Source organism: Scomber scombrus, chromosome 8, assembly GCF_963691925.1.
Source record: "Scomber scombrus chromosome 8, fScoSco1.1, whole genome shotgun sequence".
NCBI classification, from domain to species: Eukaryota; Metazoa; Chordata; class Actinopteri; order Scombriformes; family Scombridae; genus Scomber; species Scomber scombrus.
This window is the reverse complement of record NC_084977.1, coordinates 20730602-20753676: the sequence shown is the minus strand read 5'-3', so window position 1 is coordinate 20753676 and position 23075 is coordinate 20730602. Positions and strand designations below refer to the sequence as shown.

The 23075-nt window shown below is 38.4% G+C and overlaps 3 protein-coding genes and 3 pseudogenes across 3 annotated transcripts; 4 read left to right on the top strand and 2 right to left on the bottom strand.

The window, feature by feature from the left end:
* Window positions 1–1357: 1357 nt before the first annotated feature.
* On the bottom strand, window positions 1358–2401 carry LOC133984984 (uncharacterized). The gene is made up of 2 exons (XM_062424515.1): window positions 2220–2401; window positions 1358–2105 (listed from the first exon to the last, which is right to left on the bottom strand). Exons 1-2 carry the CDS (start codon window positions 2320–2322, stop codon window positions 1381–1383), a joined length of 828 nt encoding a protein of 275 aa, XP_062280499.1. The 5' UTR covers window positions 2323–2401; the 3' UTR covers window positions 1358–1380.
* Window positions 2402–4408: 2007 nt separating this feature from the next.
* Window positions 4409–6578, bottom strand: LOC133984677 (THAP domain-containing protein 6-like; annotated as a pseudogene).
* A 1095-nt stretch (window positions 6579–7673) lies between these two features.
* LOC133985064 (uncharacterized) lies at window positions 7674–8717 on the top strand. Its single transcript, XM_062424618.1, has 2 exons — window positions 7674–7855; window positions 7970–8717. The coding sequence occupies exons 1-2, from the start codon at window positions 7753–7755 to the stop codon at window positions 8692–8694; spliced, it is 828 nt and encodes a 275-aa protein (XP_062280602.1). The 5' UTR covers window positions 7674–7752; the 3' UTR covers window positions 8695–8717.
* Window positions 8718–11617: 2900 nt separating this feature from the next.
* On the top strand, window positions 11618–13047 carry LOC133984991 (THAP domain-containing protein 6-like; annotated as a pseudogene).
* Window positions 13048–14946: 1899 nt separating this feature from the next.
* On the top strand, window positions 14947–15990 carry LOC133984990 (uncharacterized). The gene is made up of 2 exons (XM_062424523.1): window positions 14947–15128; window positions 15243–15990. The coding sequence occupies exons 1-2, from the start codon at window positions 15026–15028 to the stop codon at window positions 15965–15967; spliced, it is 828 nt and encodes a 275-aa protein (XP_062280507.1). The 5' UTR covers window positions 14947–15025; the 3' UTR covers window positions 15968–15990.
* A 2896-nt stretch (window positions 15991–18886) lies between these two features.
* LOC133985138 (THAP domain-containing protein 6-like) lies at window positions 18887–20316 on the top strand (annotated as a pseudogene).
* Window positions 20317–23075: the final 2759 nt, after the last annotated feature.

The window sequence follows — 23075 nt, the reverse complement described above, 5'->3', positions numbered from 1 at the left end:
GATTCCACTATCTATTTTTGTGAACTGCATTGTGAATCTTCAGTTCGCAGGTGTTAATATTAATATTAATTAAGATTAATTAATTACACAATAATTGATGCGTTAAAAAAATTGACGCATTTTAAACACACTTATTTTTGCACCGCGGAACGTTTCTCACTGGATGAGTTTCAGGCGGACCGATTATACTGGAGCACCAACTAGAGTAGTTCAGACCATAGACATAATAAAGAGTAGACGCCGCATCAACCGCTACTGCCTATTGGCGCTGACGAGCCGTTGGGCCGCCATCTTGGACAGGTCACCCGCTCCACTCAGTGTAATCTGTTTGGCAGGCGCAATGAAGTGTCAGCGCATTTAATCAATCATAACTCACTGAATACTTAACTGATTTTCACGCGGTTTTTTTTGCTGCAAACGTCATACATGTAGCTATGATACAGGACATATGGTTTGGCGTATATTAATATTCATAGTGGGCTTAACAGTAATATAATATTCTGATACGTGCTATATGTGATGTATGATAGGTATTTTGCAAAACACACACACACATATGTATGTATGTATATATATATATATATATATATATATATCTATATATCTTTATCTGTCTCTCTCTATATATATATATATATAATGTATTCATATGTTGTTTCTTCATTTTTCAACTTATTAAAAAAGCTGAGTAGTACTTTTACTGCCTCTATCTGCTTCTGCATCTCTATCTATATTAGTGTATTATATGTATATATATACATATATACATATATATACACATATATGCATATACAGATGCAGAAGCAGATAGAGGCAGTAAAAGTACTACTCAGCTTTTTTAATAAGTTGAAAAATGAGGAAACAACATATGAATACATTATTTATATATATATAAATAGACAGATATAGTGATATATATATAGATATAGTGATATATATATATATAAAGACATAGACAGATATATATATATATATATATATATATATAGATAAAGATAGACATATATATAGATTGATATATATAGATAGATATGAGGCAGTAAAAGTACTACTCAGCTTTTTTAATAAGTTGAAAAATTAATAAACAATATAAGGATACATTTATTTATATATATATATAGACAGATAGTGATATATAGATAGATATAGTGATAGATAGATATAGATATTTATATAGATAGACAGGGTTACACAACAGAATAAAAAAGAGTGACAACCATGAGTGACTAGAACAAAGCCTGGATAACAAATGGGGAGGGGAAGGAAGTAGAAATGCCTCTCTCATCTTGCTTTGCAGACTTGCATAACAAAGCGGAGAGAGAATAAAAATAAAACCATATTTACACATGTACAAAGTTGCTCATGAAAGTATTATATGAGCTAAAACCCCTGAAAGAGGACTGTTTTGCAGAGCTTCTTTCTCGTGCTCCCTTTCTGCAGGTCAAGAGAGGTGAGTTTGGCAATGTGGTGCAGCCTTATCTTAAGAAACACAGACACAACCAATGACAACAAGTTGGAATGATGGTTGTCGATGCCAAACTGTGTCTCCTCAATGTGTTCCCCAAGCAGAAAAACATCCTCCGTTCCAATCTCCTCCCGGACGATGTGTGTGACTGTCGACACCTTTGGAGCTTGCTTTGTTGAAGCTCGGCGAATCACCCTCTCTGCAGCTCTCAGCACCTTCACTGTACCTTGTGATGGAATCACTAGGCCACCGTTGTTTTTCAGGGTTAGAAGGTGGTAGCTCTCGTCAAATGATGCTGGAACAGCATCTCTGACCAAGCTCGCACGGCACAAATCACAGGACAGCTTTCGCAGAATCTGCCGGACTACAAATCCTGCTATGTAGACCAGAGCGTTTTCCACCAAACCTCCAAACCGAGTGGGAAGATAGCTGTGGTCTAACACAACGGCTGAAATGTTAACAAATGGAGATGGGTGCTCTTCAGCAGTTTCTGAAGACGACATCTCTACTGCAGACAAGGACACAGTGTCATCTTGGGCTGCCACATTGCCTGTCTCACTAGGTGAGACACCACACCGAACCATCAGGCGGCGGAAGATGGCCTGGAACTGGCATGCAGACGGATTGTTATTCCAGCCACCTTGTATGGAAAACAGGCACACAATACATACATTACTCACAAGACATAACACACAAAGATATTCATTAAGTATATTTTCAGAATTTATTGTAATTAAAATGACATCAACCTTACCTGATGCTCTGATTGAATTAAATAGGAGCTCCAAGTGATCCTGGCTGAACCTGTAGGTCAGGACATACCGCTGAACTTGGAGCAGTTCAGGAATCATCAGCATTAATGTGTCTATATTGATAATAAAACCGATGACAGATAAGTACCTGCAAAAGAAAAAAGTTTTATTACTCTGATCATGGCAAAACAAGACTCCTCAAGAAAACACCATATCATTTTGTTCATTCAAAGCAGTAAGTGAATTTTCCATCACATCCATCAGTAATGTATAATCACCAATTCTTGAGTGCCTATCACAGGGGTGCAAACTCACAGAGAATGAAAATGTTAAACAGCTACCAGGGCGGATAGATAATTAGTTTGCATCCATGTTTTTAGGAATGGGATCCGTTTCTTGTTTAACTTATACAGTATATTTGTAGGACACTTAGCTAACTAGGAACAATGAAATTGCAGAACTGGGAAAACTTGAGAACAAGAACACATGCAAGAACACATGCAAGAACACATGCAAGAACACATGCAAGAACACATGCAATACATACCATTTTGACACCTGCATGTATTTGATGTTGTGTAATACATACCATTTAGAAACATCTAGGATCTGAAACACACTCAATACAGTATAATTCAAACAGAAAAACAAAACTGTGGATTAAAAAACATTGAAGAGAAGAGAGAACATCATATCAACGTACAAACCATCCTTCTGACACCTGCATAAACTTTATGTGGTGTAATACATACCATTTAGAAGCATCTGGGGCCTGAAACACACTGAATACAAGACAATTCTGACGAACAAAACTGAACACTGAAAAAAATTGAAATAAAAGAGCATCATGCCCCTTGTGTGGGACTGAATACAAAACAATTTGAACAGAGACAAAACTAAAGGAAAAAACATTGTAACAGTAGCATCATATGAACCTGATGCAGAGAACGGAGCATCTTAGGAACTCGATGCATAAGAGAACAGTGTTGAACTCATGCAATGAACTTTTCATGCAATAACAAGCACTATTTTAATAGACCTCTTGGATTGATGGAGAGGTGTTCCATCTTTTGTCACCAAAGTGAGCAAGTACTCCCTGGCTCTTGACAAACATTCTTTCCTCTCCATCCAATTCAAAGCACCCAAGGGAGCTTTGAATCCTTTTGCACGAGGATTGCGTCCATTCATGATGTCAAACAGCCTGTCAATCATCTATAAAGAAATATCGGCATCTAAATCACTATCAGTACAGGGTTTCATTAGGTATCACATAGTTGAAATCAATACTCATCTATTCAAAATATACAGAGAACAGAGTACTTATTTCTAAACTGTATGTTCAACGTGTAAACATGCAAGTATTAGTACAGTATTTGCTTGACTTCTTTCTTTCCGTAGGCCTGCTTTGTACTACAGCAAATTTCACACAGAGCTTTACCACTATAAAATTTGTGAAGGTATGTATAAGGTTATGTAAGAACTTTTGTATTTATGAAGAATATGCAATATCACGGTTTATGACAATATTTACATGTTGAATTTAGAGAGTCAGAATTATCAATGAATTGTTCCTGATGCTCAAATCAAATTTTGATGAATTATTTAAAAAAAACATGTACTTGGTTCTATAATTACTAATTGTATTACCTCAATGAATTCTGCTGTTGCCTCACTGTGTTTAAATTGAGAGTAACCAAGATCCCTCATTGTGCGGAGAGCTACTGACACGGAGCGACTCAATGTTTGTGCAGCCAGGGACACCCTCATTTTCTGGTTCTCATAGTACACATGTTTGTCTGTGATTTTATTTGCAGCATGCAGTCCATCTTTCTTTTGCACATCATTTAGATAATTGATGTACCTCCAATTGATCTGTCCAGTGGTCGATGCAATTGGACTGTATGCCTGCAGAGTAAGAATCAGTCACTGCTCAAACAAGTACAAACAGCAAAATGTTGATCATCACATCCAACCAGAACTGTGCTAATGAACAGACAACAATATTTAGATATAACTTTTAGCAGCAGACACATAACTTGTACAAATAGGTCTACAACGATCATCATTTACCTGCAACATATTACGTGCCAACTTCAGCATGTGGCATGCGTCCATCATTACAAATACATTCTCACCAGTCACAGGATGCGGGAAACTGGTTTTAAGTGGCTCTCGTGGGTTTCCCTTCAGCTCACACCCAAGTAGATTGCACATTCTGATGTTGGAGGCATGCCCATCCATTGTTACACTTACCACCCGAATGCCCCGTGCATGCAGCTCCTCCAAAGCATGACTGAGAAGGACCCTTTGTGTTACTGGTGACAGAGAATTCATCAGGTAGTATGCAATGGGAGCCTTCCAATGTCCTTGTATTCCAACCACCATGAACACAAGAGCCTCAGTAGCAACATCAGTCTCACTGTTTCCATCACCCATGTCTACAAAACCAGACATTGACTGGGTATGTGGATTATATTGCACGTGTTTTCTGATGGCCATGGCATCCAACATGAGTGCAACGCATCCATATTTAGCCTGGTCTTCCAGGCATCTCCTCTCCAGCATATCCAGCATCATTTTATTCAAGCCTGGCTTGTCATCCACCGAACACAGCCACCTGTAAAAAGAGAAGTAGCTATTTAACGTATTTGCATCAGTAATTTCCAAAAATTAAATCGGACAATATTAAGAATACCTTTGTAATGTATGTGGATGTGGGAGGGGAAAATGTTGAGTCTCTCTTAGGTATTTGTATGCCTTTGGACCATGTAGATGGAGTGTGAGGGCAAACTCTCTGTAGGCCTTTGTGTACTCATGGCCCTGCTTTGCCATGAAGTCTATCTGAAGATCTGAAATTTTATGAGCAAAAATGAATAAGTCCCCTTCAGATAACAACTAAGGAGTTTAATAAAGAGTGTAAGAATAAGATGTAGATGTGGATTTCAAAGTGCTAATTTCATCTTACCTGAGTAGAATTCAAGCCTCTCTTCGAGCTCTTCGTTAATAAGGTTTTTTTCCCTCAAATCTCCTAAAAGACTCTTCACTGTGGTCTTTGCCCTCTTTTCTCTGGCCATGGCATTCTTCTTCTCTCGCTCCAGACTTTCCACTCTTGCTAAGGCTTCATTGAGTCTGGCCTTAAGAGAGGTAGGAGAAGCAGGCAAGGCATAGCCATGATCCTAGTAGAAAGAGGGATGAACATGGTTTGATTGTCTCACTTCACACACATCAATTTGACACCACTAGAGTATGACCCACATTCTTTCTTATAGTCATCGCCTGTCAAAGCCCCTGCCAGCACTGTGTGTGTGTGTGTGTGTGTGTGTGTGTGTGTGTGTGTGTGTGTGTGTGTGTGTGTGTGTGTGTGTGTGTGTGTGTGTGGGTGGCAGGAATGCATGTTCAACATGTCTTCAATTGTGTGCGTATGGGTTTATTTGTGAGCGTGTTTAATATGTGTGGCAGCAAATAAGTGAGATTTTAATATGTCCAGGACCATTATGATATGATGTTTAAAATAGAAATACTCACATCATTAGGCTGAGGTTGTGGGTGTGAGGTTGCAGTGTTTGAGGCATCCTGAGAGGCCAGACAGGCTCTCCTCAGATCTTCTGGAGGTACACGTAGTCCTGCCCTTTTCCGGCTAAAATGAAGAAGCATAATACTTGAAAATATATATACAGTATACAGGGATAAGTATCACACCCTGCCCTGTGATTGATATATTTACATTTATGAATGCTAATAGCCTTATCATGATACACCTACTCTTTGGAGATGAACCGGGAAGCTGAAGATGGATGGAATAACACCATCTCTGAGTCGGACAATCTGACCTGTCCTATCTAAATCGTCCTGCTTAAAATGCTCACTGCAAAGCACTGATGAATCACTTGCAGTGAATCCTTCCCTCCTCAAAGCCACTTCCCACTTCTTCCTAACATCTCTGTCTTTGGGAAACCTTCAAAATGAAAACGGGAGATTTGGGAGAAACATTTTACAAAGGAGGTTAGCTTATTTTCTAAGTTCTTCTTCCTATTTTTCTATTTCCTATTATTCCTATTTACTTCTTCCTATTTTCTTCTTTCAAATGTCTTAGAACCTTTCTTCAACAAAACTCCTATTTTGATGTTGATAATGAACCAAAGCTGCTGAAATTGTGAGTAAGCTTGTTTGCAAACTATTCTACAGTCAGATGTTCTGTTGTCTGATTTCGCTGGTGGACATAAATACAGTACAGTATTATTCTATTCACTAAGTACAACCAATAATAATGTTAAATCTTACTTGTGAAAAGTAATCCCTCGAGCCCTGTTTTGAACAGTCCGCCGATTTTGACAGCAATACGCCGCACAGTGCTCAGGCATCTTACTGTTTTGGTGGTTGTCTCGTCAGCGCCAATAGGCAGTAGCGGTTGATTCGGCGTCTACTCTTTATTATGTCTATGGATAGGATGACCGGTTCAAGATGGCGGCCGAAATTCTCGTATCCCAGCAGCCAATGCGGCGTCTACTCTTTATTATGTCTATGGTTCAGACCACTTTGGTGACAAAAGATGGAACACCTCTCCATCAATCCAAGAGGTCTATTAAAATAGTGCTTGTTATTGCATGAAAAGTTCATTGCATGAGTTCAACACTGTTCTCTTATGCATCGAGTTCCTAAGATGCTCCGTTCTCTGCATCAGGTTCATATGATGCTACTGTTACAATGTTTTTTCCTTTAGTTTTGTCTCTGTTCAAATTGTTTTGTATTCAGTCCCACACAAGGGGCATGATGCTCTTTTATTTCAATTTTTTTCAGTGTTCAGTTTTGTTCGTCAGAATTGTCTTGTATTCAGTGTGTTTCAGGCCCCAGATGCTTCTAAATGGTATGTATTACACCACATAAAGTTTATGCAGGTGTCAGAAGGATGGTTTGTACGTTGATATGATGTTCTCTCTTCTCTTCAATGTTTTTTAATCCACAGTTTTGTTTTTCTGTTTGAATTATACTGTATTGAGTGTGTTTCAGATCCTAGATGTTTCTAAATGGTATGTATTACACAACATCAAATACATGCAGGTGTCAAAATGGTATGTATTGCATGTGTTCTTGCATGTGTTTTTGCATGTGTTCTTGCATGTGTTCTTGCATGTGTTCTTGCATGTGTTCTTGCATGTGTTGTTGTTCTCAAGTTTTCCCAGTTCTGCAATTTCATTGTTCCTAGTTAGCTAAGTGTCCTACAAATATACTGTATAAGTTAAACAAGAAACGGATCCCATTCCTAAAAACATGGATGCAAACTAATTATCTATCCGCCCTGGTAGCTGTTTAACATTTTCATTCTCTGTGAGTTTGCACCCCTGTGATAGGCACTCAAGAATTGGTGATTATACATTACTGATGGATATGATGGAAAATTCACTTACTGCTTTGAATGAACAAAATGATATGGTGTTTTCTTGAGGTGTCTTGTTTTGCCATGATCAGAGTAATAAAACTTTTTTCTTTTGCAGGTACTTATCTGTCATCGGTTTTATTATCAATATAGACACATTAATGCTGATGATTCCTGAACTGCTCCAAGTTCAGCGGTATGTCCTGACCTACAGGTTCAGCCAGGATCACTTGGAGCTCCTATTTAATTCAATCAGAGCATCAGGTAAGGTTGATGTCATTTTAATTACAATAAATTCTGAAAATATACTTAATGAATATCTTTGTGTGTTATGTCTTGTGAGTAATGTATGTATTGTGTGCCTGTTTTCCATACAAGGTGGCTGGAATAACAATCCGTCTGCATGCCAGTTCCAGGCCATCTTCCGCCGCCTGATGGTTCGGTGTGGTGTCTCACCTAGTGAGACAGGCAATGTGGCAGCCCAAGATGACACTGTGTCCTTGTCTGCAGTAGAGATGTCGTCTTCAGAAACTGCTGAAGAGCACCCATCTCCATTTGTTAACATTTCAGCCGTTGTGTTAGACCACAGCTATCTTCCCACTCGGTTTGGAGGTTTGGTGGAAAACGCTCTGGTCTACATAGCAGGATTTGTAGTCCGGCAGATTCTGCGAAAGCTGTCCTGTGATTTGTGCCGTGCGAGCTTGGTCAGAGATGCTGTTCCAGCATCATTTGACGAGAGCTACCACCTTCTAACCCTGAAAAACAACGGTGGCCTAGTGATTCCATCACAAGGTACAGTGAAGGTGCTGAGAGCTGCAGAGAGGGTGATTCGCCGAGCTTCAACAAAGCAAGCTCCAAAGGTGTCGACAGTCACACACATCGTCCGGGAGGAGATTGGAACGGAGGATGTTTTTCTGCTTGGGGAACACATTGAGGAGACACAGTTTGGCATCGACAACCATCATTCCAACTTGTTGTCATTGGTTGTGTCTGTGTTTCTTAAGATAAGGCTGCACCACATTGCCAAACTCACCTCTCTTGACCTGCAGAAAGGGAGCACGAGAAAGAAGCTCTGCAAAACAGTCCTCTTTCAGGGGTTTTAGCTCATATAATACTTTCATGAGCAACTTTGTACATGTGTAAATATGGTTTTATTTTTATTCTCTCTCCGCTTTGTTATGCAAGTCTGCAAAGCAAGATGAGAGAGGCATTTCTACTTCCTTCCCCTCCCCATTTGTTATCCAGGCTTTGTTCTAGTCACTCATGGTTGTCACTCTTTTTTATTCTGTTGGGTAACCCTGTCTATCTATATAAATATCTATATCTATCTATCACTATATCTATCTATATATCACTATCTGTCTATATATATATATAAATAAATGTATCCTTATATTGTTTATTAATTTTTCAACTTATTAAAAAAGCTGAGTAGTACTTTTACTGCCTCTATCTGCTTCTGCATCTGTATATGCATATATGTGTATATATATGTATATATATACATATAATACACTAATATAGATAGAGATGCAGAAGCAGATAGAGGCAGTAAAAGTACTACTCAGCTTTTTTAATAAGTTGAAAAATGAAGAAACAACATATGAATACATTATATATATATATATATATATATATATATATATATAGACAACGTGTAACATATATATCAATCTATCTATATATCTTTATCTGTCTATATATATATATATATATATATACATCTATATATATCAATCTATCTATATATCTTTATCTGTCTATATATATATATATATATATATATATATATATATATATATATAGACAGATAAAGATATATAGATAGATTGATATATATAGATGTATATATATATATATTAGTGTAGTATATATATATATATACATACATACATATGTGTGTGTGTGTTTTGCAAAATACCTATCATACATCACATATAGCACGTATCAGAATATTATATTACTGTTAAGCCCACTATGAATATTAATATACGCCAAACCATATGTCCTGTATCATAGCTACATGTATGACGTTTGCAGCAAAAAAAACCGCGTGAAAATCAGTTAAGTATTCAGTGAGTTATGATTGATTAAATGCGCTGACACTTCATTGCGCCTGCCAAACAGATTACACTGAGTGGAGCGGGTGACCTGTCCAAGATGGCGGCCCAACGGCTCGTCAGCGCCAATAGGCAGTAGCGGTTGATGCGGCGTCTACTCTTTATTATGTCTATGGTTCAGACCGTAGACAATGGCTGTGTCTCAATTCAGGGGCTGCATCCTCGTAAGGACGCATTTTAAGGGCGGTTACGTCACAGCGCCGCGCCAAGGCCTGTCCCAATTCGAAGACTTCTCAAACGAATGCTCAAACGCAGCCTCAAAATGCGTCCTTGTTTTCCCTGTTTTTGAGGATGCATCGCTACTATCCTTAGCGGCCTTATATATCCCAAGATCCTTTGCGCGCCGCTGTTCAGTCCCATAGATATCTATAGAACATGACGTTCCATATATATCTATGTGCAGTCCCGCGAAAAGAACAATGGTTGTTATTGTCAATAAATGTTTATGTTTTTATATGGTATTGCTATAAAATAAAAAATATTGTTAATTGTTACACGTTGTCTTTTCCATTTAGTATTTACAATTTAAGTACAATTTATAACAGGATTAGCAAACGTCATTAAGTGCTACTGTTCAGGAACAACAAGGAATTTAATATTTTTTCTAATATTTTCTTTTATTAGCAAAGGATGAAACTTAACTCTACAAGGGGGCAGTCTTAACATTTAACTATTTACAAAAAATACATCACAAATAACTATTTACAGATTATTATTAGAAAATGATGTACAATTATGAACAAATTATTAACAAAATATGTATTATTAAATACAACACTACTAAAATTCCAAATGATTTACTATAATAATAAAAAATAATTCATAAATAATAACAAATTAATAAAATAATAAAATAAAAAATAAAAAAAATAATGTAATAGGCTGAGCAGGAGTCCCTGGCAGTGCTGCTGGGCTGGATGGGATGCCACAATAAAGACCCTGGTGTCTTCTGTGGTCAGTGGGACATCATCTGGGCTGGTATTCAGGGTGTTTGGGGGTCTGGTCTCCACTGTCCACTGGGGTTGGTCCGATGGACGATGCCGCCCCCTCTCCCCCCCGTGCAAAGCGAATTATATAAAATGATCTTAACCAAGGTCTTAAACGAACGAAACGAATTATACTAAAAACAATAAAATTCAAAATCATTTAGATTAATAATTAATTAAACACTCAAAAATGTGCTTTGCAAAAGACATTCACGTGTTGCTTCTGCTGCCGCCGTCATCTCCGCTACCAGTTCTGCTTTTATAACACACATTTAGCTCAGGTGGCTTAATGAGGTCCCCTCGGTATCTTGGGTCAAGCAGTGTTGAATTGCGCATCATCCACTGGGTGGCAATGATAAATATCCGTTTCCTTTTCTTTTTTTTCTTTAAAAAAAAAAAAACATGAGTAGTATTTGAAACATTTGTTATAATAATGAAATTATATGATACTATAATAACTAAAAAATAATAAAATATGTAACATTTCCAACCACCACCTCTTCTTTCTTCTGTTTGTCTTATTCTTATGTTTTTTTCTTCTTTCTGCTGTTTGTCTTATACTTCTGTGTGTGCCTTTCGCGTCTTATGGGCGGGAACAGCTGGTGACGAAGCTGGTGACGCAACAAGGAAATGCTTCGAAGGCTAGACCGTCCCATTTCACAACGGTTGATGCGTCCTTCTGAGGTTCCTCAGTAGCACGCGGTCTTCGAAGACCGCGAGGCCGCGTCCTTACAAGGATGCAGCCCCTGAATTGAGACACAGCCATAATAAAGAGTAGACGCCGCATTGGCTGCTGGGATACGAGAATTTCGGCCGCCATCTCGAACCGGTCATCCTATCCATAGACATAATAAAGAGTAGACGCCGAATCAACCGCTACTGCCTATTGGCGCTGACGAGACAACCACCAAAACAGTAAGATGCCTGAGCACTGTGCGCGTATTGCTGTCAAAATCGGCGGACTGTTCAAAACAGGGCTCGGGGGATTACTTTTCACAAGTAAGATTGAACATTATTATTGGTTGTACTTAGTGAATAGAATAATACTGTACTGTATTTATGTCCACCAGCGAAATCAGACAACAGAACATCTGACTGTAGAATAGTTTGCAAACAAGCTTACTCACAATTTCAGCAGCTTTGGTTCATTATCAACATCAAAATAGGAGTTTTGTTGAAGAAAGGTTCTAAGACATTTGAAAGAAGAAAATAGGAAGAAGAAGTAAATAGGAATAATAGGAAATAGAAAAATAGGAAGAAGAACTTAGAAAATAAGCTAACCTCCTTTGTAAAATGTTTCTCCCAAATCTCCCGTTTTCATTTTGAAGGTTTCCCAAAGACAGAGATGTTAGGAAGAAGTGGGAAGTGGCTTTGAGGAGGGAAGGATTCACTGCAAGTGATTCATCAGTGCTTTGCAGTGAGCATTTTAAGCAGGACGATTTAGATAGGACAGGTCAGATTGTCCGACTCAGAGATGGTGTTATTCCATCCATCTTCAGCTTCCCGGTTCATCTCCAAAGAGTAGGTGTATCATGATAAGGCTATTAGCATTCATAAATGTAAATATATCAATCACAGGGCAGGGTGTGATACTTATCCCTGTATACTGTATATATATTTTCAAGTATTATGCTTCTTCATTTTAGCCGGAAAAGGGCAGGACTACGTGTACCTCCAGAAGATCTGAGGAGAGCCTGTCTGGCCTCTCAGGATGCCTCAAACACTGCAACCTCACACCCACAACCTCAGCCTAATGATGTGAGTATTTCTATTTTAAACATCATATCATAATGGTCCTGGACATATTAAAATCTCACTTATTTGCTGCCACCCATATTAAACACGCTCACAAATAAACCCATACACACACAATTGAAGACATGTTGAACATGCATTCCTGCCACACACACACACACACACACACACACACACACACACACACACACACACACAGTGCTGGCAGGGGCTTTGACAGGCGATGACTATAAGAAAGAATGTGGGTCAAACCATGTTCATCCCTCTTTCTACTAGGATCATGGCTATGCCTTGCCTGCTTCTCCTACCTCTCTTAAGGCCAGACTCAATGAAGCCTTAGCAATAGTGGAAAGTCTGGAGCGAGAGAAGAAGAATGCCATGGCCAGAGAAAAGAGGGCAAAGACCACAGTGAAGAGTGGTAAGTGTAACAATGGATGGGCATGCCTCCAACATCAGAATGTGCAATCTACTTGGGTGTGAGCTGAAGGGAAACCCACGAAAGCCGCTTAAAACCAGTTTCCCGCATCCTGTGACTGGTGAGAATGTATTTGTAATGATGGACGCATGCCACATGCTGAAGTTGGCACGTAATATGTTGCAGGTAAATGATGATCGTTGTAGACCTATTTGTACAAGTTATGTGTCTGCTGCTAAAAGTTATATCTAAATATTGTTGTCTGTTCATTAGCACAGTTATGGTTGGATGTGATGATCAACATTTTGCTGTTTGTACTTGTTTGAGCAGTGACTGATTCTTACTCTGCAGGCATACAGTCCAATTGCATCGACCACTGGACAGATCAATTGGAGGTACATCAATTATCTAAATGATGTGCAAAAGAAAGATGGACTGCATGCTGCAAATAAAATCACAGACAAACATGTGTACTATGAGAACCAGAAAATGAGGGTGTCCCTGGCTGCACAAACATTGAGTCGCTCCGTGTCAATAGCTCTCCGCACAATGAGGGATCTTGGTTACTCTCAATTTAAACACAGTGAGGCAACGGCAGAATTCATTGAGGTAATACAATTAGTAATTATAGAACCAAGTACATGTTTTTTTAAAACAATTCATCAAAATTTGATTTGAGCATCAGGAACAATTCATTGATAATTCTGACTCTCTAAATTCAACATGTAAATATTGTCATAAACCGTGATATTGCATATTCTTCATAAATACAAAAGTTCTTACATAACCTTATACATACCTTCACAAATTTTATAGTGGTAAAGCTCTGTGTGAAATTTGCTGTAGTACAAAGCAGGCCAACGGAAAGAAAGAAGTCAAGCAAATACTAATACTTGCATGTTTACACGTTGAACATACAGTTTAGAAATAAGTACTCTGTTCTCTGTATATTTTGAATAGATGAGTATTGATTTCAACTATGTGATACCTAATGAAACCCTGTACTGATAGTGATTTAGATGCCGATATTTCTTTATAGATGATTGACAGGCTGTTTGACATCATGAATGGACGCAATCCTTGGGTGCTTTGAATTGGATGGAGAGGAAAGAATGTTTGTCAAGAGCCAGGGAGTACTTGCTCACTTTGGTGACAAAAGATGGAACACCTCTCCATCAATCCAAGAGGTCTATTAAATAGTGCTTGTTATTATATTGTTATTATTGCATGAAAAGTTCATGGCATGAGTTCAACACTGTTCTCTTATGCATCGAGTTCCTAAGATGCTCCGTTCTCTGCATCAGGTTCATATGATGCTACTGTTACAATGTTTTTTCCTTTAGTTTTGTCTCTGTTCAAATTGTTTTGTATTCAGTCCCACACAAGGGGCATGATGCTCTTTTATTTCAATTTTTTTCAGTGTTCAGTTTTGTTCGTCAGAATTGTCTTGTATTCAGTGTGTTTCAGGTCTCAGATGCTTCTAAATGGTATGTATTACACCACATAAAGTTTATGCAGGTGTCAGAAGGATGGTTTGTACGTTGATATGATGTTCTCTCTTCTCTTCAATGTTTTTTAATCCACAGTTTTGTTTTTCTGTTTGAATTATACTGTATTGAGTGTGTTTCAGATCCTAGATGTTTCTAAATGGTATGTATTACACAACATCAAATACATGCAGGTGTCAAAATGGTATGTATTGCATGTGTTCTTGCATGTGTTTTTGCATGTGTTCTTGCATGTGTTCTTGCATGTGTTCTTGCATGTGTTCTTGCATGTGTTGTTGTTCTCAAGTTTTCCCAGTTCTGCAATTTCATTGTTCCTAGTTAGCTAAGTGTCCTACAAATATACTGTATAAGTTAAACAAGAAACGGATCCCATTCCTAAAAACATGGATGCAAACTAATTATCTATCCGCCCTGGTAGCTGTTTAACATTTTCATTCTCTGTGAGTTTGCACCCCTGTGATAGGCACTCAAGAATTGGTGATTATACATTACTGATGGATATGATGGAAAATTCACTTACTGCTTTGAATGAACAAAATGATATGGTGTTTTCTTGAGGAGTCTTGTTTTGCCATGATCAGAGTAATAAAACTTTTTTCTTTTGCAGGTACTTATCTGTCATCGGTTTTATTATCAATATAGACACATTAATGCTGATGATTCCTGAACTGCTCCAAGTTCAGCGGTATGTCCTGACCTACAGGTTCAGCCAGGATCACTTGGAGCTCCTATTTAATTCAATCAGAGCATCAGGTAAGGTTGATGTCATTTTAATTACAATAAATTCTGAAAATATACTTAATGAATATCTTTGTGTGTTATGTCTTGTGAGTAATGTATGTATTGTGTGCCTGTTTTCCATACAAGGTGGCTGGAATAACAATCCGTCTGCATGCCAGTTCCAGGCCATCTTCCGCCGCCTGATGGTTCGGTGTGGTGTCTCACCTAGTGAGACAGGCAATGTGGCAGCCCAAGATGACACTGTGTCCTTGTCTGCAGTAGAGATGTCGTCTTCAGAAACTGCTGAAGAGCACCCATCTCCATTTGTTAACATTTCAGCCGTTGTGTTAGACCACAGCTATCTTCCCACTCGGTTTGGAGGTTTGGTGGAAAACGCTCTGGTCTACATAGCAGGATTTGTAGTCCGGCAGATTCTGCGAAAGCTGTCCTGTGATTTGTGCCGTGCGAGCTTGGTCAGAGATGCTGTTCCAGCATCATTTGACGAGAGCTACCACCTTCTAACCCTGAAAAACAACGGTGGCCTAGTGATTCCATCACAAGGTACAGTGAAGGTGCTGAGAGCTGCAGAGAGGGTGATTCGCCGAGCTTCAACAAAGCAAGCTCCAAAGGTGTCGACAGTCACACACATCGTCCGGGAGGAGATTGGAACGGAGGATGTTTTTCTGCTTGGGGAACACATTGAGGAGACACAGTTTGGCATCGACAACCATCATTCCAACTTGTTGTCATTGGTTGTGTCTGTGTTTCTTAAGATAAGGCTGCACCACATTGCCAAACTCACCTCTCTTGACCTGCAGAAAGGGAGCACGAGAAAGAAGCTCTGCAAAACAGTCCTCTTTCAGGGGTTTTAGCTCATATAATACTTTCATGAGCAACTTTGTACATGTGTAAATATGGTTTTATTTTTATTCTCTCTCCGCTTTGTTATGCAAGTCTGCAAAGCAAGATGAGAGAGGCATTTCTACTTCCTTCCCCTCCCCATTTGTTATCCAGGCTTTGTTCTAGTCACTCATGGTTGTCACTCTTTTTTATTCTGTTGGGTAACCCTGTCTATCTATATAAATATCTATATCTATCTATCACTATATCTATCTATATATCACTATCTGTCTATATATATATATATAAATAAATGTATCCTTATATTGTTTATTAATTTTTCAACTTATTAAAAAAGCTGAGTAGTACTTTTACTGCCTCTATCTGCTTCTGCATCTGTATATGCATATATGTGTATATATATGTATATATATACATATAATACACTAATATAGATAGAGATGCAGAAGCAGATAGAGGCAGTAAAAGTACTACTCAGCTTTTTTAATAAGTTGAAAAATGAAGAAACAACATATGAATACATTATATATATATATATATATATATATATATATATATAGACAACGTGTAACATATATATCAATCTATCTATATATCTTTATCTGTCTATATATATATATATATATATACATCTATATATATCAATCTATCTATATATCTTTATCTGTCTATATATATATATATATATATATATATATATATATATATATAGACAGATAAAGATATATAGATAGATTGATATATATAGATGTATATATATATATTAGTGTAGTATATATATATATATACATACATACATATGTGTGTGTGTGTTTTGCAAAATACCTATCATACATCACATATAGCACGTATCAGAATATTATATTACTGTTAAGCCCACTATGAATATTAATATACGCCAAACCATATGTCCTGTATCATAGCTACATGTATGACGTTTGCAGCAAAAAAAAACGCGTGAAAATCAGTTAAGTATTCAGTGAGTTATGATTGATTAAATGCGCTGACACTTCATTGCGCCTGCCAAACAGATTACACTGAGTGGAGCGGGTGACCTGTCCAAGATGGCGGCCCAACGGCTCGTCAGCGCCAATAGGCAGTAGCGGTTGATGCGGCGTCTACTCTTTATTATGTCTATGGTTCAGACCGTAGACAATGGCTGTGTCTCAATTCAGGGGCTGCATCCTCGTAAGGACGCATTTTAAGGGCGGTTACGTCACAGCGCCGCGCCAAGGCCTGTCCCAATTCGAAGACTTCTCAAACGAATGCTCAAACGCAGCCTCAAAATGCGTCCTTGTTTTCCCTGTTTTTGAGGATGCATCGCTACTATCCTTAGCGGCCTTATATATCCCAAGATCCTTTGCGCGCCGCTGTTCAGTCCCATAGATATCTATAGAACATGACGTTCCATATATATCTATGTGCAGTCCCGCGAAAAGAACAATGGTTGTTATTGTCAATAAATGTTTATGTTTTTATATGGTATTGCTATAAAATAAAAAATATTGTTAATTGTTACACGTTGTCTTTTCCATTTAGTATTTACAATTTAAGTACAATTTATAACAGGATTAGCAAACGTCATTAAGTGCTACTGTTCAGGAACAACAAGGAATTTAATATTTTTTCTAATATTTTCTTTTATTAGCAAAGGATGAAACTTAACTCTACAAGGGGGCAGTCTTAACATTTAACTATTTACAAAAAATACATCACAAATAACTATTTACAGATTATTATTAGAAAATGATGTACAATTATGAACAAATTATTAACAAAATATGTATTATTAAATACAACACTACTAAAATTCCAAATGATTTACTATAATAATAAAAAATAATTCATAAATAATAACAAATTAATAAAATAATAAAATAAAAAATAAAAAAAATAATGTAATAGGCTGAGCAGGAGTCCCTGGCAGTGCTGCTGGGCTGGATGGGATGCCACAATAAAGACCCTGGTGTCTTCTGTGGTCAGTGGGACATCATCTGGGCTGGTATTCAGGGTGTTTGGGGGTCTGGTCTCCACTGTCCACTGGGGTTGGTCCGATGGACGATGCCGCCCCCTCTCCCCCCCGTGCAAAGCGAATTATATAAAATGATCTTAACCAAGGTCTTAAACGAACGAAACGAATTATACTAAAAACAATAAAATTCAAAATCATTTAGATTAATAATTAATTAAACACTCAAAAATGTGCTTTGCAAAAGACATTCACGTGTTGCTTCTGCTGCCGCCGTCATCTCCGCTACCAGTTCTGCTTTTATAACACACATTTAGCTCAGGTGGCTTAATGAGGTCCCCTCGGTATCTTGGGTCAAGCAGTGTTGAATTGCGCATCATCCACTGGGTGGCAATGATAAATATCCGTTTCCTTTTCTTTTTTTTCTTTAAAAAAAAAAAAACATGAGTAGTATTTGAAACATTTGTTATAATAATGAAATTATATGATACTATAATAACTAAAAAATAATAAAATATGTAACATTTCCAACCACCACCTCTTCTTTCTTCTGTTTGTCTTATTCTTATGTTTTTTTCTTCTTTCTGCTGTTTGTCTTATACTTCTGTGTGTGCCTTTCGCGTCTTATGGGCGGGAACAGCTGGTGACGAAGCTGGTGACGCAACAAGGAAATGCTTCGAAGGCTAGACCGTCCCATTTCACAACGGTTGATGCGTCCTTCTGAGGTTCCTCAGTAGCACGCGGTCTTCGAAGACCGCGAGGCCGCGTCCTTACAAGGATGCAGCCCCTGAATTGAGACACAGCCATAATAAAGAGTAGACGCCGCATTGGCTGCTGGGATACGAGAATTTCGGCCGCCATCTCGAACCGGTCATCCTATCCATAGACATAATAAAGAGTAGACGCCGAATCAACCGCTACTGCCTATTGGCGCTGACGAGACAACCACCAAAACAGTAAGATGCCTGAGCACTGTGCGCGTATTGCTGTCAAAATCGGCGGACTGTTCAAAACAGGGCTCGGGGGATTACTTTTCACAAGTAAGATTGAACATTATTATTGGTTGTACTTAGTGAATAGAATAATACTGTACTGTATTTATGTCCACCAGCGAAATCAGACAACAGAACATCTGACTGTAGAATAGTTTGCAAACAAGCTTACTCACAATTTCAGCAGCTTTGGTTCATTATCAACATCAAAATAGGAGTTTTGTTGAAGAAAGGTTCTAAGACATTTGAAAGAAGAAAATAGGAAGAAGAAGTAAATAGGAATAATAGGAAATAGAAAAATAGGAAGAAGAACTTAGAAAATAAGCTAACCTCCTTTGTAAAATGTTTCTCCCAAATCTCCCGTTTTCATTTTGAAGGTTTCCCAAAGACAGAGATGTTAGGAAGAAGTGGGAAGTGGCTTTGAGGAGGGAAGGATTCACTGCAAGTGATTCATCAGTGCTTTGCAGTGAGCATTTTAAGCAGGACGATTTAGATAGGACAGGTCAGATTGTCCGACTCAGAGATGGTGTTATTCCATCCATCTTCAGCTTCCCGGTTCATCTCCAAAGAGTAGGTGTATCATGATAAGGCTATTAGCATTCATAAATGTAAATATATCAATCACAGGGCAGGGTGTGATACTTATCCCTGTATACTGTATATATATTTTCAAGTATTATGCTTCTTCATTTTAGCCGGAAAAGGGCAGGACTACGTGTACCTCCAGAAGATCTGAGGAGAGCCTGTCTGGCCTCTCAGGATGCCTCAAACACTGCAACCTCACACCCACAACCTCAGCCTAATGATGTGAGTATTTCTATTTTAAACATCATATCATAATGGTCCTGGACATATTAAAATCTCACTTATTTGCTGCCACCCATATTAAACACGCTCACAAATAAACCCATACACACACAATTGAAGACATGTTGAACATGCATTCCTGCCACACACACACACACACACACACACACACACACACACACACACACACACACAGTGCTGGCAGGGGCTTTGACAGGCGATGACTATAAGAAAGAATGTGGGTCAAACCATGTTCATCCCTCTTTCTACTAGGATCATGGCTATGCCTTGCCTGCTTCTCCTACCTCTCTTAAGGCCAGACTCAATGAAGCCTTAGCAATAGTGGAAAGTCTGGAGCGAGAGAAGAAGAATGCCATGGCCAGAGAAAAGAGGGCAAAGACCACAGTGAAGAGTGGTAAGTGTAACAATGGATGGGCATGCCTCCAACATCAGAATGTGCAATCTACTTGGGTGTGAGCTGAAGGGAAACCCACGAAAGCCGCTTAAAACCAGTTTCCCGCATCCTGTGACTGGTGAGAATGTATTTGTAATGATGGACGCATGCCACATGCTGAAGTTGGCACGTAATATGTTGCAGGTAAATGATGATCGTTGTAGACCTATTTGTACAAGTTATGTGTCTGCTGCTAAAAGTTATATCTAAATATTGTTGTCTGTTCATTAGCACAGTTATGGTTGGATGTGATGATCAACATTTTGCTGTTTGTACTTGTTTGAGCAGTGACTGATTCTTACTCTGCAGGCATACAGTCCAATTGCATCGACCACTGGACAGATCAATTGGAGGTACATCAATTATCTAAATGATGTGCAAAAGAAAGATGGACTGCATGCTGCAAATAAAATCACAGACAAACATGTGTACTATGAGAACCAGAAAATGAGGGTGTCCCTGGCTGCACAAACATTGAGTCGCTCCGTGTCAATAGCTCTCCGCACAATGAGGGATCTTGGTTACTCTCAATTTAAACACAGTGAGGCAACGGCAGAATTCATTGAGGTAATACAATTAGTAATTATAGAACCAAGTACATGTTTTTTTAAAACAATTCATCAAAATTTGATTTGAGCATCAGGAACAATTCATTGATAATTCTGACTCTCTAAATTCAACATGTAAATATTGTCATAAACCGTGATATTGCATATTCTTCATAAATACAAAAGTTCTTACATAACCTTATACATACCTTCACAAATTTTATAGTGGTAAAGCTCTGTGTGAAATTTGCTGTAGTACAAAGCAGGCCAACGGAAAGAAAGAAGTCAAGCAAATACTAATACTTGCATGTTTACACGTTGAACATACAGTTTAGAAATAAGTACTCTGTTCTCTGTATATTTTGAATAGATGAGTATTGATTTCAACTATGTGATACCTAATGAAACCCTGTACTGATAGTGATTTAGATGCCGATATTTCTTTATAGATGATTGACAGGCTGTTTGACATCATGAATGGACGCAATCCTTGGGTGCTTTGAATTGGATGGAGAGGAAAGAATGTTTGTCAAGAGCCAGGGAGTACTTGCTCACTTTGGTGACAAAAGATGGAACACCTCTCCATCAATCCAAGAGGTCTATTAAATAGTGCTTGTTATTATATTGTTATTATTGCATGAAAAGTTCATGGCATGAGTTCAACACTGTTCTCTTATGCATCGAGTTCCTAAGATGCTCCGTTCTCTGCATCAGGTTCATATGATGCTACTGTTACAATGTTTTTTCCTTTAGTTTTGTCTCTGTTCAAATTGTTTTGTATTCAGTCCCACACAAGGGGCATGATGCTCTTTTATTTCAATTTTTTTCAGTGTTCAGTTTTGTTCGTCAGAATTGTCTTGTATTCAGTGTGTTTCAGGTCTCAGATGCTTCTAAATGGTATGTATTACACCACATAAAGTTTATGCAGGTGTCAGAAGGATGGTATGTATGTTGATATGATGTTCTCTCTTCTCTTCAATGTTTTTTAATCCACAGTTTTGTTTTTCTGTTTGAATTATACTGTATTGAGTGTGTTTCAGATCCTAGATGTTTCTAAATGGTATGTATTACACAACATCAAATACATGCAGGTGTCAAAATGGTATGTATTGCATGTGTTCTTGCATGTGTTCTTGCATGTGTTCTTGCATGTGTTCTTGCATGTGTTCTTGTTCTCAAGTTTTCCCAGTTCTGCAATTTCATTGTTCCTAGTTAGCTAAGTGTCCTACAAATATACTGTATAAGTTAAACAAGAAACGGATCCCATTCCTAAAAACATGGATGCAAACTAATTATCTATCCGCCCTGGTAGCTGTTTAACATTTTCATTCTCTGTGAGTTTGCACCCCTGTGATAGGCACTCAAGAATTGGTGATTATACATTACTGATGGATGTGATGGAAAATTCACTTTACTGCTTTGAATGAACAAAATGATATGGTGTTTTCTTGAGGTGTCTTGTTTTGCCATGATCAGAGTAATAAAACTTTTTTCTTTTGCAGGTACTTATCTGTCATCGGTTTTATTATCAACATAGACACATTAATGCTGATGATTCCTGAACTGCTCCAAGTTCAGCGGTATGTCCTGACCTACAGGTTCAGCCAGGATCACTTGGAGCTCCTATTTAATTCGATCAGAGCATCAGGTAAGGTTGATGTCATTTTAATTACAATAAATTCTGAAAATATACTTAATGAATATCTTTGTGTGTTATGTCTTGTGAGTAATGTATGTATTGTGTGCCTGTTTTCCATACAAGGTGGCTGGAATAACAATCCGTCTGCATGCCAGTTCCAGGCCATCTTCCGCCGCCTGATGGTTCGGTGTGGTGTCTCACCTAGTGAGACAGGCAATGTGGCAGCCCAAGATGACACTGTGTCCTTGTCTGCAGTAGAGATGTCGTCTTCATCTCCATTTGTTAACATTTCAGCCGTTGTGTTAGACCACAGCTATCTTCCTACTCGGTTTGGAGGTTCGGTGGAAAACGCTCTGGTCTACATAGCAGGATTTGTAGTCCGGCAGATTCTGCGAAACCTGTCCTGTGATGTGTGCCGTGCGAGCTTGGTCAGAGATGCTGTTCCACCATCATTTGACGAGAGCTACCACCTTCTAACCCTGAAAAACAACGGTGGTCTAGTGATTCCATCACAAGGTACAGTGAAGGTGCTGAGAGCTGCAGAGAGGGTGATTCGCCGAGCTTCAACAAAGCAAGCTCCAAAGGTGTCGACAGTCACACACATCGTCCGGAGGAGATTGGAACGGAGGATGTTTTTCTGCTTGGGGAACACATTGAGGAGACACAGTTTGGCATCGACAACCATCATTCCAACTTGTTGTCATTGGTTG